This window comes from Coregonus lavaretus (assembly GCF_964263955.1).
Source record: "Coregonus lavaretus genome assembly, contig: HAP1_SCAFFOLD_2573, whole genome shotgun sequence".
In the NCBI taxonomy this organism is placed as follows: domain Eukaryota; kingdom Metazoa; phylum Chordata; class Actinopteri; order Salmoniformes; family Salmonidae; genus Coregonus; species Coregonus lavaretus.
The window spans coordinates 49,905-70,151 of record NW_028165060.1 but is presented as its reverse complement, the minus strand read 5'-3'; the positions used below and the strand labels follow the sequence as shown (position 1 = coordinate 70,151).

General features: G+C 42.9%; 1 protein-coding gene across 1 annotated transcript; it reads right to left on the bottom strand.

Moving 5' to 3' along the window:
- Positions 1 to 12,340: 12,340 nt before the first annotated feature.
- LOC311116332 (zinc finger protein 704-like) lies at positions 12,341 to 17,258 on the bottom strand (the record flags this gene model as incomplete). Its single annotated transcript, XM_084191426.1, has 2 exons — positions 16,731 to 17,258; positions 12,341 to 12,576 (listed from the first exon to the last, which is right to left on the bottom strand). Coding segments are annotated over exons 1-2 (494 nt in total), but the record flags the coding sequence as incomplete, so codon positions are not given.
- Between the last annotated feature and the right edge of the window lie 2,989 nt (positions 17,259 to 20,247).

Genomic DNA, 20,247 nt, shown 5'->3' with positions numbered 1-20,247 from the left:
GAGATGTGAGATTGGACAAAAGGCTTGTGGTGTAATGGTGTAAATTATTAGCAAAGCTATTCGATACAATAATGAGATGTAAAGTCCTGTGGGGCTCAGTTGGAAGAGCATAGCACTCGCGATACCAGGGTTGTGGGTTCGATTCCCAAGGGGGACCAGTACGAAAATGTATGCACTCACTAGTGTAAGTCGCTCTACATAAGAATGTCTGCTAAATTACTAAAATGTAAATGTACATGTACGTGTGTGAATGAAAGGTACCTAGACCGTCAGAGCCCCTCAGGGCGTAGTAACCATTATTTTATTTTGTACCTTTATATAACTAGGCAAGTCAGTTAAGAACAAATTCTTATTTACAATGACGGCCTACACCGGCCAAACCCGGACGACACTGGGCTATACATGTTTTTCTCTATTTTACAGTAATTTAACACAGAGTGTCTCCACTACAGTACCAGTCAAAAGGTAGGACACACCTACTCATTCAAGGGTTCTTCTTTATTTTTACTATTTTCTACATTTTAGAATAATAGTGAAGACATCAAAACTATGGAATAATACATATGGAATAATGTATTAACTCCAAAAAAGTGTTAAACAAATCAAAATATATTTCCATTTTAGTGTCTTCAAAGCAGCCACCCTTTGCCTTTATGGCAGCTTTGCACACTCTTGGCATTCTCTCAATCAGCTTCATGAAGTAGTCACCTGGAATGCATTTCAATTAACAGGTGTGCCTTGTTAAAAAGTTAATTTGTGGAATTTATTTCCTTCTTAATGCATTTGAGCCAAATCAGTTGTGTTGTGACAAGGTGGGGGGGGGGGGGGGGTATACAGAAGATAGCCATCCCATCTGGTTTGCGCTTAGTGGGACTATCATTTGTTTTTCAACAGGACAATGACCCAAAACACACCTCCAGGCTGTGTAAGGGCTATTTGACCAAGGAGAGTGATGGAGTGCTGCATCAGATGACCTGGCTTCCACAATTACCCGATCTCAACCCAATTGAGATGGTTTGGGATGAGTTGGACCACAGAGTGAAGGAAAAGCAGCCAACAAGTGCTCAGCATATGTGGGAACTCCTTCAAGACTGCTAGAAAAGCATTCCTCATTAAGCTGATTGAGAGAATGCCAAGAGGGTGCAAAGCTGTCATCAAGGCAAAGGAATCTAAAATATATTTTGATTTGTTTAACACTTTTTTGGTTACTACATGATTCCATATGTGTTATTTAATAGTTTTGATGTCTTCACTATTATTCTACAATGTAGAAAATAGTAAAACAATTAAGAAAAACCCTTGAATGAGTAGGTGTGTCCAAACTTTTGACTGGTACTGTAGGTCTTTACTTCACTGAGGTTACCATCTTATGTAGGTTACTGTGGACTGGAGCACCAGCAGCAAACCATCAAACATTGCGTCAGTTCTCTTGTAAATCACAACTTTGAAAGAAACGCAATTAAAAGCCTCAAGGTCATATTCCTCTGGGGAGTTTATTCTAAAAATTCCTCAGGCAATCTCTCCCCCTCTTTCACTCTTATCATCTCTCTCTCTTTTGGTCCCACCTTCTCTTACTCTCTCCATTTCTCTCCCTCTCTCTGTGGTGGTGGCAGAACCATTTATTCCCGCAGCAAGCATTCAGCGTTCGTAGCAGAAATTGGTCACAGGTGTGCAGCCGTGTGCAATGGATCTTAATCTGAAGGCAATAATGGTCCTGCACTGAGGAGAGGTCACGGAGGGGGCCAGGCGAAAGGAACAGGAACTTGAAGCTGTTCCTACTGAAGACCCAGCCAGAATGGGCTCTCTCCACTCCACGTTCATTAATTTCAGTCTGAGAGTGGGATTAAGCTATTAGACAGAGTTGGAGACCCTATAGCCTACATCCCAGTAAGAGGAGGGGACAATATCTTATTTTGAGTGATGATTTGAAACCTGCTTGGGATTGGGGGGGGGGGGGGGGGGGGGGGGGGTTTATCTGGCATTGTCACATTCTAGAATGCACTCTAGATGCCCCTCACAAAGGAACTACTTGGCTGCTGGAGTTCAGGGCACCCAGTTCGTAGAAGATAACATGAATATGAGAGAATAGAACCATTAAAGTTTCACAACAAGCTTATCCTCTACAGACACTCTTAACATTAGCCTCCCGAGTGGCGCAGTGGTCTAAGGCACTGCATCGCAGTGTGCCACATAGCTGTGCCACTAGAGATCCTGGTTCGAATCCAGGCTCTGTCGTAGCTGGCCGCGACCGGGAGACCCATGGGGCGACACACAATTGGCCCTGCGTCGTTGGGAATCGCTGGCAGGGATGTAGCTCAGTTGGTAGAGCATGGCGTTTGCAACGCCAGGGTTGTGGGTTCGATTCCCACGGGGGGCCAGTATGAAAAATAAAAATAATGTATGCACTCACTAACTGTAAGTCGCTCTGGATAAGAGCATCTGCTAAATGACTAAAATGTCAATTTAATTTATAGATACTGTATCTGTTCCCATCTGAGACTTTTGAAAAAAAAACACACCATGTACTATGTGGGAAGAGGAGACCACAGCACAGCAACCAACAAGGCTAGATCTGTTTACAGGTTTAAAGCAGGTTGACATAGCCTAGAAAGCCACATTATCCAAAACATTGTGAGTTAAATTATGACTAGAAGAGGCGCTTTTCCTTTCAGAGCCTTTTAGACAGTTCAAGGGCATCCTGGCTCTGAACTACAAGGGCAGATTCCGCTCTTACCGTCCATCTACTGAACACTAAGGTTCTTATTTCAATTGTTACAAAAGCCACAAACAATGTCTTTAAATCACTGTTCAAAACAAAACAGTGTTAGGCCTAGTTATTCTTCATCACATCTAGGCTGCAGAATGATTTTCTAAAATTGGTATGTTTCTCTTGTCCATAGAAATACTCTGATATCAGTTATATTAGCCTACCTATTAAAAACGAATATTATAGCAGTATCAAGTGTAGGCTATTGTTATTTCATCTTGATCATCTGGGAAAGCGCATTTGCGACATTCTTTCTTCCATTAGGCTACTTTCCCTCAGTTTCAGACAGTAAAAAAAAAGGAAGTGACAGGATTTCACTTAGTAACTATAGTACAGCCTGCCTTAGTAACTATAGTACAGCCTGCCTTAGTAACTATAGTACAGCCTGCCTTAGTAACTATAGTACAGCCTGCCTTAGTAACTATAGTACAGCCTGCCTTAGTAACTATAGTACAGCCTGCCTTAGTAACTATAGTACAGCCTGCCTTAGTAACTATAGTACAGCCTGCCTTAGTAACTATAGTACAGCCTGCCTTAGTAACTATAGTACAGCCTGCCTTAGTAACTATAGTACTGCCTGCCTTAGTAACTATAGTACTGCCTGCCTTAGTAACTATAGTACAGCCTGCCTTAGTAACTATAGTACAGCCTGCCTTAGTAACTATAGTACAGCCTGCCTTAGCTAAAAGGCTTGATGGGAAAGAAAATAATGTCTTCGCCCGTTTGGCAGTTCTTCGGTTTCAGGACGAATGATAAAGGTGTGCCAGCAGACCTGACCCAAGTCACTTAAAGAATATGCAAAATTATTATCAAGGCAAAGGATGGACAGACTACAAACCTCCGTCAACATTTACAAGTCCATCATCCTGCGGAGTTCGCTACTCTGTGGCAGAAAAGGTGAACATGCTGGTGTTCCTTGGCAGAAACCTTTGGCATAATAAGACATGGTAAAAAGCAACTAGACCTAATGGTTCCTCATTACACTTTCATATTGAATTAAAAAAATGTAGCCTATATTCAAATCCAGATGTATCTTATTCGAAATACATATCCTATAGGCTAAAATATTATGTCAAACCTTGAAATAATGACTTGTTTTTTTGTACTAATGAAGGTTATTTTCATACCTATTTTGTTTAGGCTACTTTATTTATTTTGCAACTTACAGTGGGGGAAAAAAGTATTTAGTCAGCCACCAATTGTGCATGTTCTCCCACTTAAAAAGATGAGAGAGGCCTGTAATTTTCATCATAGGTACACGTCAACTATGACAGACAAAATGAGAAGAAAAAAAATCCAGAAAATCACATTGTAGGATTTTTTATGAATTTATTTGCAAATTATGGTGGAAAATAAGTATTTGGTCAATAACAAAAGTTTCTCAATACTTTGTATATACCCTTTGTTGGCAATGACACAGGTCAAACGTTTTCTGTAAGTCTTCACAAGGTTTTCACACACTGTTGCTGGTATTTTGGCCCATTCCTCCATGCAGATCTCCTCTAGAGCAGTGATGTTTTGGGGCTGTTGCTGGGCAACACGGACTTTCAACTCCCTCCAAAGACTTTCTATGGGGTTGAGATCTGGAGACTGGCTAGGCCACTCCAGGACCTTGAAATGCTTCTTACGAAGCCACTCCTTCGTTGCCCGGGCGGTGTGTTTGGGATCATTGTCATGCTGAAAGACCCAGCCACGTTTCATCTTCAATGCCCTTGCTGATGGAAGGAGGTTTTCACTCAAAATCTCACGATACATGGCCCCATTCATTCTTTCCTTTACACGGATCAGTCGTCCTGGTCCCTTTGCAGAAAAACAGGTGTTCTTTGGATGCAACTCAGCATTCTTTGTCCTCCAAACACGACGAGTTGAGTTTTTACCAAAAAGTTCTATTTTGGTTTCATCTGACCATATGACATTCTCCCAATCCTCTTCTGGATCATCCAAATGCACTCTAGCAAACTTCAGACGGGCCTGGACATGTACTGGCTTAAGCAGGGGGACACGTCTGGCACTGCAGGATTTGAGTCCCTGGCAGCGTAGTGTTACTGATGGTAGGCTTTGTTACTTTGGTCCCAGCTCTCTGCAGGTCATTCACTAGGTCCCCCCGTGTGGTTCTGGGATTTTTGCTCACCGTTCTTGTGATCATTTTGACCCCACGGGGTGAGATCTTGCGTGGAACCCCAGATCGAGGGAGATTATCAGTGGTCTTGTATGTCTTCCATTTCCTAATAATTGCTCCCACAGTTGATTTCTTCAAACCAAGCTGCTTACCTATTGCAGATTCAGTCTTCCCAGCCTGGTGCAGGTCTACAATGTTGTTTCTGGTGTCCTTTGACAGCTCTTTGGTCTTGGCCATAGTGGAGTTTGGAGTGTGACTGTTTGAGGTTGTGGACAGGTGTCTTTTATACTGATAACAAGTTCAAACAGGTGCCATTAATACAGGTAACGAGTGGAGGACAGAGGAGCCTCTTAAAGAAGAAGTTACAGGTCTGTGAGAACCAGAAATCTTGCTTGTCTGTAGGTGACCAAATACTTATTTTCCACCATAATTTGCAAATAAATTCATAAAAAATCCTACAATGTGAATTTCTGGAATTTTTTTCCTCAATTTGTCTGTCATAGTTGACGTGTACCTATGATGAAAATTACAGGCCTCATCTTTTTAAGTGGGAGAACTTGCACAATTGGTGGCTGACTAAATACTTTTTTCCCCCACTGTATATATTTAGGATTTGTACAGTTCGATAGGCAAAAAATTAATAGCCCTATTAGTTGCCTATGTTCATTCAAGTGTTATAGGCTATAGAATGTTATAGGCTAAACATTTGTTTTATCTGTTTGTCATTGACTTTTATATAAATGCACAATTTGTAAGCTACTCAAAATAAAATTGTTTGTGAGACAACTCTGACACCAACTCATCATTCACTTATTGAAATTGCTGCTGCGGGAGCTTATGAACGATTGCCCGTTGCGCAATTCAAGGACATCAATAAACACTTGGACAATATTATAAATATTAGTTTATAAGTTTAATTTGTCAAAGTAACATTTAATGCAACTTTTATTGACAGTAGCCTATGTGTAGGCCTAAGGCACTGCATCGCAGTGCTAACTGTGCCACTAGAGATCCTGGTTCGAATTCAGGCTCTGTCGCAGCCGGCCGCAACCGGGAGACTCATGGGCGGCGCACAATTGGCCCAGGGTAGGGGAGGGAATGGCCGGCAGGGATGTAGCTCAGTTGATAGGTTGTGGGTTCGATTCCCACGGGGGGCCAGTATTTAAAAAATATATATGTATTCACTAACTAAGTCGCTCTGGATAAGAGCGTCTGCTAAATGACTAAAATGTAATTATTGTCCGTTTGGTTTGCAAGGAGGGATTTTCCGACAGCACAATTAATTTTTTCCTACACTTTGCTAAAGCAGAAACGTATCAGGTATGTTTAAACTTCCTATTTGATTAGTCTATTTGTCAATTGTTTGTTCTCTCTCTCTCATTATTGTTGTTTAGGCACAGTTCAGCTGAAATAAAGCTGACCAGAGGCTGCAGGCTTGCTGTGTGTGTGTGCGCGCACGCATGCACACTTGCATGCGTGTGTGTATGTGTGAGATTGCGGGCCTGCCAAAGGCAAAGCAGTTGGCTAGGTGCTGCTCGGTTTCAGCTCTCGTGGGCAGTCTAGCTGTTTGGAAAAGGAGGTGCTTTCTGTAGCCTTGCGTGTCCATGCATACAGGGACCTTTGAAATGTTTGGATCCTTTTTTTATTTGAATTTGATTGGTGGATTCAAATAAAGTATTTAAAATGTGTGTGATAACACTAGATAAGGGTCAATCTCCCTGATAAAATATCCTGCTCTAATGCAGGACAAACCATATAATTAGCTGTATATGGAGGATTAATATCTGTATCCTCACATGGGAGAGGATTAACAAGCTGAAGAGATGCAGAGGTATCGAGATGATCGATAAGCAATCCAGTGATGCCAACAGAAATATATATATTATCGCTGCTCCTATGCACAAGGCAAATTATCAAACCTTCCGTATCTTATCCATAAAATAAATTCAATCTGAAGAGATATTTTCACGTTAAAATGGTTGAAAAGAGATAAGTACTGTGAGAGCCAAATCAACAGTTCATCAATAGATATTACATCAATATGAGGGCCCAAAACAGCCCTAAAGATGGATCTGGATGGTGTGTGTGTCCGTGTGCGTGTGTGTGTGCGTGTGTGTGTCCGTGTGTGTGTCCGTGTGCGTGTCCGTGTGCATGTTGGTTTTTATTGTACTTTTACAAAGACTTCCAAAATCGATTTCTGCCATCTACTGTCTAAAGGAGAAATAATGCCTAGCGTATAACACCAGTATAGTTTATAGTAGATGAGTGTTTCCCAATTAATGGTAAAAGTGTGTCTTTCTTTTATTAGATTGCACTTTACAGCCATGAAGACGCACTCATTCACTTTTAATTGCGCTGGAGTTGGGAAACAGCAGTTTATGTTGACCACAGAGAGACAATAACAGTATACTGAGCTAAAACCACCATTATAGGTTTTGTCCCAAATGGTACCCTACTCCCGATATAGAGCCCTATGGGCCCTGGTCAAAAGTAGTACACTTCATAGGGAATAGGGTGCCATTTGGGACACACCATTTTATTTGTAAAGTGCCTCTCAGTGTGTGGATGTGTGCCAGTAAAGGCAGATACCTGTAGATTGTTTATACTGTCGAGATTTATTTATATATTTTTCTAGGAGTGGGACTCACTGGGGATTTCCATATATGTGAGTGATTACTGTTGTTAAGCAGAATTTAATGCCTATTCTGAACATATCCGTGGTTGGTAACTCACTTCTCAGAGATCAATGCCTTTATAATCTAAATCTAGAAGGATTGGGCTGCTGAGCCAGGCTGATTAGGCTTATGCTGTTGGTCTACAGGGATTTATATTATTAGCGCGCGTGTCTATGTGTGTGTTCTGATCTTATGACCTACGGATACAGTTGTGCCAACATCCCCATTTAAATTGGGACAGAGCCCTCTCTCACCACGTTTCCATCCACAGTTTTTAGCTATTTCTGTCCGCTCATAAAGGAGTAATAAAGGCCCAGTGCACTACTTCAAAAAAATATATATTCTGATTTATCAGGCACCCCTACTTCTCGCAGCTATGGACAGCTGTGATGCAAACAAGTAGTTTCGGTACAACTTTATAAATGCAGACAGATAATTTGTTTGTTGGACATGGTGAGATCTTTTTGTGTTGGTAAAATTAATTATGTTGAAATATTGATATAATAACCACCATATCGAAGTAAACTTGGAGTCACACAATGATACACTACATGACCAAAATAATGTGGACACCTGCTCATCGAACATCTCATTCCAAAATCATGGCCATTAAATTGGAGTTGGTCCCCCTTTTGCTGCGATAACAGCCTCCACTCTTCTGGGAAGGCTTTCCACTAGATGTTGGAACATTGCTGCAGGGACTTGCTTCCATTTAGCCACAAGAGCATTATTGAAGTCGGGCACTGATGTTGGGCGATTAGGCCTGGCTCGCAGTCAGCGTTCCAATTCATCCCAAAGGTGTTCGATGGGGCTGAGGTCAGGGCTCTGTGCAGGCCAGTCAAGTTCTTCCACACCGATCTTGACAAACAATTTCTGTATGGACCTCGCTTTGTGCACGGGGGCATTGTCATGCGGAAACAGGAAAGGGCCTGCCCCAAACTGTTGCCACAAAGTTGGAAGCACAGAATCGTCTAGGATGTCATTGTATGCTGTAGCATTAAGATTTCCCTTCACTGGAACTAAGGGGCCTGAACCATGAAAGAGCCAAAGACCATTATTCCTCCTCCACCAAACTTTACAGTTGGCACTATGCATTCAGGTAGGTAACATTCTCCTGGCATCCGCCAAACCCAGTTTCATCCGTCGGACTGCCAGATGTTGAAGCGTGATTCATCACTCCAGAGAACGTGTTTCCACTGCTCCAGAGTCCAATGGCAGCGAGCTTTACACCACTCCAGCCGACGCTTGGCATTGTGCATAGTGATCTTAGGCTTGTGGGCGGCTGCTAGGCCATGCAAACCCATTTCATGAAGCTCCCGATTAACAGTTATTGTGCTGACTTTGCGTCCAGAGGCAGTTTGGAACTCGGTAGTGAGTGTTGCAACCGAGGACAGACGATTTTTACACGCTACGTGCTTCAGTACTCTGCAGTCCCGTTCTGTGAGCTTGTGTGGCCTACCACTTCGTGGCTGAGCCGTTGTTGCTCCTAGACGTTTCCACTTTACAATAACAGAACTTACAGTTGACCGGGGAAACTCTAGCAGGGCAGAAATTTGACGAACTGACATGTTGGAAAAGTGGCATCCTATGATGGTGGCACGTTGAAAGTCACTGAGCTCTTCACTAAGGCCATTCTACTGCCAATGTTTGTCTATGGAGATTGCATGGCTGTGTGCTTGATTTTATACACCCATCGGCAACAGGTGTGGCTGAAATAGCCAAATCCACTAATTTGAAGGGGTGTCCACATACTTTTGTATATATAGTGTATTTTCTGTGATCCTCCCACTACGACTAGGGAAAACAGTTTTAGGCTACAGATTAAATAAGTTATGATGAACTTCACAGGGTGATGAAAGTGCACGGTGATCTTGATGCTCCTTTCCAATAAATATCGGGGGTCTTATGCTAGTGACATGATGGTTGATGCTGGACTGCCATTTGACAAATAAAAATACTCTCGCTCTTATCCATAATAATCTCATCATGTTGACTAAGCTACCCACACTGTATCTGCCAGCTGTTGGCTAGAGCGCAGGTGTCAAGACCAGAGTAGGCACATTTGCTATTTAACGCAACAGTTTGTTACAAAACTAGCGGTAGAGTTGAAAATACAATGGAAACACATTGAACTTTAGATTTTTATTTACATGAAATCATAAGCGAAAAAGTACATTGTGTGTGCACTACGTCATCAAGCACTGATTTCTATCTGCAACAAGTCCATTTGGTCGAAACGCACCACTGGTGGGAAAATGTGCATATTTTCTTTATGCAGATTGCATTATGAATCTATTTGATTACAGTATCTTTATTGAATCACAGCAGTGTAAGGCCTACATGGTCAGATATGTTAAAGCCATATGCATCACTGCTGGTTCCTGTTAAAGCACCTTAAAGGCGACGGATTATATACTTTAACAGATCAGATTTTAATTTCACATCTCAGTCCATCGTCATCAATCCATTGTGCCACATCTACACTAGCGGTCAGAAGTTTTAAAACACCTACTCATTCAAGGGTTTTTCTCTATTTTTACTACTTTCTACATTGTAGAATAATAGTGAAGATATCTAAACTATGAAATACATGGAATCATGTAGTAACCAAAAAAGTGTTAAACAAATCAGAATATATTTTATATTTGAGATTCTTCAAATAGCCACCCTTTGCCTTGATGACAGCTTTGCACACTCTTGGCATTCTCTCAACCAGCTTCATGAGGTAGTCACCTGGAATGCATTTCAATTAACAGGTGTGCCTTGTTAAAAGTAAATTTGTGGAATTGCTTTCCTTCTTAATGTGTTTCAGCCAATCAGTTGTGTTGTGACAAGGTAGGGGGGGGCATACGGAAGATTGCCCTATTTGGTAAAAGACCAAGTCCATATTATGGCAAGAACAGCTCAAATAAGCAAAGAGAAATGACAATCCATCATTACTTTAAGACATGAAGGTCAGTCAATACGGAACATTTCAAGAATTTTGAACGTTTCTTTAAGTGCAGTCGCAAAAACCATCAAGCACTATGATGAAACTGGCTCTCATGAGGACCACCACAGGAATGTAAGACCCAGAGTTACCTCTGCTGCAGAGGATAAGTTCACTAGAGTTACCAGTCTCAGATTGCAGCCCAAATAAAATAAACTACTACTAAAGGACACCAATAAGAAGAAGAGACTTGCTTGGGCCAAGAAACACGAGCAATGGACATTAGACCAGTGGAAATGTGTCCTATGGTCTGGAGTCCAAATTTGAGATTTTTGGTCTTTGTTAGACGCGGTGTGGGTGAACGGATGATCTCCACATGTGTAATTCTCACCGTAAAGCATGGAGGAGGAGGTGTTATGGTGTGGGGGTGCTTTGCTGGTGACACGGTCTGTGATTTATTTAGAATTCAAGGCACACTTAACCAGCATGGCTACCACAGCATTCTGCAGCAATACGCCATCCCATCTGGTTTGGGCTTAGTGGGACTATCATTTGTTTTTCAACAGGACAATGACCCAACACACCTCCAGGCTGTGTAAGGGCTATTTTACCAAGAAGGAGAGTGATGGAGTGCTGCATCAGATGACCTGGCCTCCACAATCCCCCGACCTCAACCCAATTGAGATGGTTTGGGATGAGTCGGACCGCAGAGTGAAGGAAAAGCAGCCAACAAGTGCTCAGCATGTGGGAACTCCTTCAAGACTGTTGGAAAAGCATTCCAGGTGAAGCTGGTTGAGAGAATGCCAAGAGTGTGCAAAGCTGTCATCAAGGCAAAGGGAGGCTATTTGAAGAATCTCAAATATAAAATATTAAAAATAAAGAAAATCCCTTGAATGAGTAGGTGTTCTAAAACTTTTGACCGGTAGTGTAAGTACACAGTGACATACACTGAGTGTACAAAACATTAGGAACATCTGCTCTTTCCATGACATAGACTGACCAGGTGAATCCAGGTGAAAGCTATGATCACTTATTGACGTCACTTGTTAAATCCACTTCAGAGTAGATGAAGGGGAGGAGACCGGTTAAAGAAGGATTTTTAAGCCTTGAGACAATTGAGACATGGATTGTGTATGTGTGCCATTCAGAGGGTGAATGGGCAAGACAAAATATTTAAGTGCCTTTTAACGGGGTATGGTAGTAGGTCCCAGGCGCACCGGTTTGAGTGTGTCAAGAACTGCAACGCTGCTGGGTTTTTCATGCTCAACAGTTTCCCGTATTTATCACTAAATGTTCCACCACCCAAAGGACATCCAGCCAACTTGACATAACTGTGGGAAGCATTGGAGTCAACATGGGCCAGCATCCCCGTGGAACGCTTTTGACACCTTGTACAGTCCATGCCCCGACAAATTGAGGCTGTTCTGAGGGTGAAAGGGGGGGGGCCGGTGCAACTCAATATTAGGAAGGTGTTCCTAATGTTTTGTGCACTCAGTGTATATCACAAAGCCTCAATGAACTTCATACATGTAGCATGAAGAAACTCAAACCAAAGATTCCTGAGGAATGACTGCAATCAATCAAAACACCAATCCCATAATACTCCCTGACTACTAGGACAAAGGAATTGAATACACACATGTAACCGATGTGAAATGGCTAGCAATTGAGCAGTTGTGGCACGATGATTGACAAGTGTCGATGGGTTCAGAGGGTCCCTGCTTCGAGCCCAGTAAGGGACAGGGACAGACACGGAAGCAATACTTTTACACACACCAAACAGACACACGCCCCATCGACCCACCCAATAACACACACACACACACACACACTCAGTCTGTCTGTCTTACCTAGCGTGGGGCACATCGATGCTGGATGACACCACCTTGCGTTTCTGCTCCAGCAGGGAGACAGAGCGGGTGTGGTCCCTCTCAGGACCCTCCAAGGTGCGCCCCGTCCTCCTGCCGTCCACTGCCCGCTCCCCCTCCACCGCATCTGGGCTCAGGGAGTTGGCCTCCCCGTTCTGGACCGCCATGGTCTGGCCCTGGTGTGGAGTCCCATCCCCCCGGCCGTTACAGGAGCTCTGCTGCAGAGGACAGATATGACTGGATCAATATAGAAGAGTAAAGACTGGGACTATGGGAGGCAAAAATGTAAGAGGATTTGTATCTGGAAATAGAATAAAGATGCGAAATCGCACCACATGTTTGCCTTCCAGTCTTTCCTTTTTATTGGATATAGGCGTATTAGTAGCATATGTGCCATTTGGGACGGCATTACCTGTGGGGTGTCCACAAAGTCATTCTAGCCAATACTCACATGTACAGCCAGTTTGCTAGTGCTGCTAGCTAACACCAACAAGATGTATGCTACCACTGAAGGGTGTTTGACTTTCAAATATGTGAAAGTCTGGACTCTCTTTGTTTGTGTGAGAAAGCCCCTGAAGGTGGTTGCTCTTGTTGCTGCAGTGCTCCGGTGGTGATGACAGCCATTCCCTTTTGCACAAGCAAGCATCTCCCCTGACATTCTGGAAACCACTACCCATTGCAACAATAATGTGAGGCGCCACACGAAGCAGCATACACACACACGCACACACAAAACGACTCGGCACGCAACAGATAGCGTGTGAGCCATGCCGTGCACACTTTTTTTGGGGCACCCTAAATAAAGACATCAACCACCAGACGTGCACGCTGAACACACACACCAGACGCACACAGTGGAAAGGGCAGATCCAGGCCAGGAAGAGAGGGAGATCCACATGGCTAAGTGCACCAGCGGAGCGTTGAAGGACAATATGCCCAACACCCTTACAGTGGGATTGAGATCATCTCCAAAACGCACTGGAACATGGTTAGCTCTCAACTGGAGAGAAAACTACAGGCTACACAGTCACACACACAGCTTTAAACAGTTTTCCAGTTTACTTAGATTAATGAGGTAAAAGATGGATTATTATCTATAAAAACCTGGCTGAGCAAACATTTAACGGGCGAGAAAGACTTTCTGAAAACAGGACTTGAGTAAAACAACAAGATGGATTATCTGAACTAAGAGAAAGATTAACTTTTACCCAGACCAGTTATTTGACTATAACGAAACCAATCTCCATCACTTCCTTTCACAGCCATATGAATGATGATATTTCATGCATGGCAGGAAATTGCAGAGCTAGCCAAATCGGCCATAAAATGTAAGTTGAGTTGCACGCGTCTTAAGAGTATTCAATGTGGGGTAACTGTCTCGCAGCTCCTAAATTCAGGAGATTAATAATGTAAGGCGTTTAACAAGCTACCATGCTGTACACACCACACACACAAAATAATTTTCTTGCTTTAGGCATTAGGTTTTTCACCTCTAGTAGGCCAAAGGTAAAGAAGTTTCCATGCATCATAAATTGTCAATAGCTCAGGAGTCATGGTATACTTGGTTTCATCCTAATGGTATTTGTGTTCAACTCATGTGATGTATTGTTCACAAAGAGATTAGGATATATTTTATCAAATGTATTCAGATTAAATGTTCAACAAATATGCCTAGCCTATACAGTGCTATTAAACATTTAAATATTATTGAAAAAGCTATATATTTGTAGAATTCAGGAGATTTACCTGGATTACAGGTTATATGTACATACAAGGATGTGAATTTACCTAATGGGGAGGGCTTCGCTCCAGGGTAAAGAAAAAAGACTTGCTTACATAGCCAGCCAGAGCATCCAATATTATTGTAGTAAGATATACATGCAATGTTATTAAAGTTTAACTTCCAATGATATGTATTGCTACATAGTAGACTACACACAAAACAAGAGGAGATCAGGAGTACAGTAATTGATTGGTTTAAAAACACTCCATGTGTCTGGTGATGTAGCCTAGTTAACCATTTTGATCTCATTCTCTGAACCGTCACATCACTGGCTTACGACACCCAAATGCAACAGTCAGGATACTGATTAGTGCTTCTCCATTCACCAACACAGGCCTCTGACCGCAGGATCCATTATCCTTCCCTCAAAGCAAGGGGAGGCCTTGCCTTGGCTACACTGCATGGTGAATGATTTTGGCAGAGCGCACGCCAACCTGTGGTCGGTCGGTCGGTTGGTCGGAGCATGAGGAGCAATGTGCTGATGAACAAAGAGTCAGCCAGTTAGCTTCAGTTAGGGTCTGTCTGATGTCAATCAACTGAAAACAACAACAACACATGCCTTTGTCTGTGAGGGAGCCACCTTTAATGGCAGTCAGTCGGTCAACGCTACACCTCCTTCCTTTACAACAACAAGTGGCATTCTCCCACCTCCATCACCCTCTTCCCTCTCCATCCACTCCTCCTTCCTTCCCTCCATCCACTCCTTCTTCCTCTAAAGAAAATGGTGCTCATTTGGCATTCTGGGCACCTTGCCAGAGCTCCAGATTCTTCTCCAAGCCATGCACTTCTCTCCAAGCGGTGTCCTTCTCTCTCCAAGCCATGCTTTGTTACTACGGCTGCTACAGCAACTGCTTGCTGGGAGATGTGACCCTCTTCAGTTAAACAACTCTCACACCCTTCCTCTACTCCCTCTTCTCCTCCTGCCACCCTCTGACCCCTACTCTCCTCCGTCCCCTGATTCTATCCACGTCTTGTCTTTCAACTTTTAGAAGATTGAGCTGTGCTGAGGGAAGCTACCATTCTGTTAGAACGTTATTCCTTTAAAATTATTACATTCTGACTATAAATGGAAATTATGGCTTGTTTATAAAATGTGGTTGCTAGGAGGCGCTGGCTATGAGGTCTTGCATTTCTGTCGTGCCTTTATGCAAGCATACTACTTACATTGCTCTATATGGAACTGTATTTGACCAGTAGTTACATTCTGACTATACAGTATAGCTGTGCCACTAGAGATCCTGGTTCGAATCCAGGCTCTGTCGTAGCCGGCCGCGACCGGGAGACCCATGGGGCGGCGCACAATTGGCCCAGCGTCGTCCAGGGTAGGGGAGGGAATGGCCGGCAGGGATGTAGCTCGGTTGGTAGAGCATGGCGTTTGCAACGCTAGGGTTGTGGGTTTGATTCCCATGGGGGCCAGTATGAAAAATACAAAAAATAATGTATGCACTCTGGATAAGAGCGTCTGCTAAATGACTAAAATGTAAATGTAAATGTATACATAATGGAATGGGCTTGTTTATAAAATGTGGTTGTGCATATGAATACCTGCGCTATGACATCTTGCATTTCTGTCATGCATTTATGAAGATGTTTCCATATGCCTGTTTTGCATTCGTGTCACTGAACTATGACCCCATTGCTTGGATCAAACCCCCAATACGTATTTATAGGCTATGTTATCCAACACAGTCACATGCATTCCCCTCTCATCATAGGAGCTGTTTTTATAAGGGACCACCAGGCAGGCAGCCTCACCAGACCATCTTTGTTGTGAAACCATGTGACACCATCAAGCTGGAACTTTTAAAGGCAGGCAATTAGGTCACTCATAACAGGAAGGAATACATATTTATATTTAGGAATACAATGTACCACCCAGTGTGGCATAATAATGACATCTACTATTCTATGCTAGTTATTTAGACTAAAAGTCAACAGTTTTCAGTTGCAGCAAGAAGGACACAATGTGACATGAATGAAACAAATAGCCTAGCTAATGATTACATACTGCTCACTCCCCTACACAATAAAATAAATGCAACTACTGTTATTACATAAATTCATACATTATAATTTGACATATTTCAATGCAATGACGGGTTAATATGCATGAATTGCCAATGTCATATGCGACTGATACATTGTGTACAATCTGGGACGGTTTATTACATCACTGATCGGTCCAAAATGCTGCAGAGCGTATTTGCCTCGGCTACCTACCCCACTAGGTCAAATCTACAGTCATTCGGTCAGAAAAACACTGCGCATCTAGGGCCCTATCATAATCAATCATTCAATGGGAACCCCTTTGTCCTGTATTTAATGCTAAATATGTTGACAGTCCATTGTTATTATTCAATCTGCAGTTCTGCACCGGAACAGAAATCTCATCTGGATTATTCTGGGTGTGTGACTGTCTGCCTATCATTAACATCGTTTGTAATCGCCGGTTGCAGCGGCGGGCAATGGATGCAATAACACGCTCTCGCTCCGTCTGTGCACGAAGTGGTTAAACGCTGCAAAACACCGCCGCTCAACAACAGCAGGCTTCCCGGCCACACACACACACAAACAAACAGTCACACACACCTTCATGCTCGACTTGAGCGGTCCTTTCGCCGTCGTTTGGTTGAAGCCCACGGCTATCTCGTCCTCGGAGAATTCTTTCAGGCTTCCGTCTTGCATTAGTAACGTGTAGACGTTACGCCGAGGTCCGGTTGAAACATCTCTGTTTTCCTGCTTGACAGCCTGTACAACTCCTGTCAACGGAGCCCCGTCCCCTGTCGGACTCGGCGCATACACCCGGCTCCCCAGGATTGAACGCTTCACCAAACGCCTCGTATGCATAGCGATAAATGTATAGCACCGATGTTAAAGCGGAATGCGTTCAATATCTATCTATGGACGTCGAGTTAGAATTGAAAAACACAACACCGCAGCGGACAGACTACGCGCTCCATAAACCCTAACCAAATGTTAAAAAGGGGCAACATACTCTGCTGCTAGCACGGTTCAAAACGAACGATATTCGAAAGCACGAATATGTGTAGAAAATGCAACAAGCATCAATTAATAAACGCATGAAAACAAGTAATTCCCCGCTACATAACCTCTTCAACCGACCCTCTACTTATATTTCTTCGTTCGACCTGTTTATTTTCCTGACCGTTCCCTCTAAACTCGCGAGAGAGCACAAAACACGGAACGGAATTTAAGGACCGACAATGACATTTGTAAGCAAATTTTCATCCGAACAAAAGAGCTTCTCCAATACACAAACAACAATTTAATTTTGAGCTACACGAAAAATAATTTAACTTTCACACACATATTTTACACCGGTTTGCCGTTTGACAGGGTGAAATCTGCTGAAATATTCGCGTACAGTTACTCCGCTTCCAGATTCTAGAATACCAGTCCGTAGCCTACTGCCAAGAGCCAGTGTCTCTACCCGCGGAATGCTGCCTGTAAACATGTGCGATCGCGCAGTCAATTTGAGCTCCCATTGGTCGGCCCAGCACACGCCTCCACTGGGCTACGCTAATTTTTTCAGTCAGTGAGGGGATTCGACTATCTGGCCCGGGTTACCCCAGTTGAAGGAGTTTGCACCGGGTGAAAAGTGATCGCATTCGTTTTGGAACCGGGCTGTCTCCCGGGCGTGAGCCAGGTGCCCTGTTCAAAACCCACGGAGAGGTCGGCTCAAAACAAAAGTGACGTAGCCTAGGCTAGATTAAGCACTCTACCCACATGTACATATTACCTCAATTACCTCGACTAACCGGTTCCCCCTCACATTGATTCTACCCGTACCCCCTGTATATAGCCTCCCTACTGTTATTTTATTTGACTGCTGCTCTTTAATTTTTTAATTTAATTTTTACTTATCTATTTTTTACTTAACACTTTTTTGTCTTAAAATTGCATTGTTGGTTAAGGGCTTGTAAGTAAGCATTTCACTGTAAGGTTGGCGCATGTAGCACATTTTTTTTTATTTGATTTGAGTAATGAGTAGGATTCTGTTTTAACATGCAAATATGATTGCTCTTGATAAAAACGTTTTATCTGCCTTTCCAATGAAAACTAGTTAGAACATTTGAACATATATCTTATGGAAAAGAGATGTATGTTTCTGGATGATGCACCATGCTGTCTAGTTGACAACATGACCGAGCAGCGCAGATTAGTCTACTGTTCGATTTGAGAAAGGCGCTACTCCCTCACCGCTTTTGCCTGTTCATGTCACGTGCCATAAACCGGTGAACCGGGGTTCAGGTTAATAGAACTCCCTCAAATTCCCTCCAACAGAAGGTAATGGGATTCGGAGAGGCTGCTCCAGCAGAGAGGTAGCGGCGAAGCGAAGTTTCAAAATCTGTCCACGAAAAATAAACCCACGAATTGAGGAATTGTTGTATGGAGGTCAATGTAGAATTTGGTCATAAAAAAATGTAATTGCTAATTTTCTACGTGAGGCTTGTTTGATCTAATATAAGTTTTGTAATGGTTAGGTTGTTACAAATGCACTGATATAAGTGGACACACGTGGCATTTCACCAACTTATAAAAACGACTTTATAGAGGTCTCATCATGGATTGAACCCATTTTAACATGGACATTGGCATTGAGGGATTCCACCATCTTAAAGTCGTCAACTGGGTGGGGATTCCCATGAGTTGGGAGCAATCAGCCAATAAAGAAGAAGAAAATTGACTACTTTAAAATGGAGATAGCCACAATGGCGCTGCTCATGCTGTCACAGACGCTATTGTGGCACAGATACAAAGATGAGTCCTCTATCTATCTCTATGGCCTGTTGTTCAAACGCGTATCTGCCCAATCATTGGATAGAATGGTCCCACCTGATCTCGCCTGCCTTCCATCTTTGAGGACATGTATTTCCATTGTTAGTGCGGTTAATCGACTATTTTGTCAATATAATAGACAAGTTTTGGCTCCATTCAAAACAATGACGCAACGATGTAGAGAAGAGGAAACGAGGAGAGAGAAGGGAGAAGGGAGGGGAGAGGAGAAAAAGATGGGAATGTAGCGCAAAGAAAAATGTAGACCAGCCAGGCTCAGCATGACTAGTTGAGAAGCCAGTGTTATTATGTATATTTCAAGCATAAACGAATAGTTTGAAAGCAAATCTAAGCCTACTATTATTCTGTATACTTGTCTTAGCCTACAAAGTTTTATTTTAGGAGCTATGAAGGGCATTACGTTAAAGCATTTCTCCTGGATTTATAAGGCATCAAATAATTAATTTGATGATGACTATCAGAAAAATGGGTCAGAATCTCTCTCACACCAAATAAAGCAAGATTCACAGTTTAGGGTGAAATGATCATAGGCCTATCTATCCAAGTGAGCTACACTGAACAAAAATATAAATGCAACATGTAAAGTGCTTGTCCCATGTTTCATGAGCTGAAATAAAATAACCCAAAAATGTTCCATATGCACAAAAAGCTTATTTCTCTCAACTTTTGTGCACAAATTTGTTTACATCCCTGTTAGTGAGCATTTTATCATTTGTCAAGATAATCCATCCACCTGACAGGTGTGGCATATCAAGAAGCTGATTAAACAGCATGATCATTACACAGGTGCACCTTGTGCTGGGGACAATAAAAGGCCTCTCTAAAATGTGCAGTTTTGTCACACAACATAATGCCACAGATGTCTCAAGTTTTGAGGGAGCGTGCAATTGGCATGCTGACTGCAGGAATGTCCACCAGAGCTGTTGCCAGATAATTATATGATAATTTCTCTACCATAAGCCGCCTCCAACGTTGTTTTAGAGAATTTGGCAGTATGTTCAACCGGCCTCACAACCGCAGACCACGTGTAACCACGGAAGCCCTCCACATCCGGCTGCTTCACCTGCGGGATCGCCGGAGGGGGGGAGGAGGCGTATTTCTGTCTGTAATAATGCCCTTTTGTGGGGGAAAACTCATTCTTATTTGCTGGGCCTGGCTCCCAGGTGGGTGGGCCTATGCCCTCCCAGGCCCACCCATGGCTGCGCCCCTGCCCAGTCATGTGAAATCCATAGATTAGGACCTAAGGAATTTATTTCAATTGACTGATTTCCTTATATGAACTGTACTC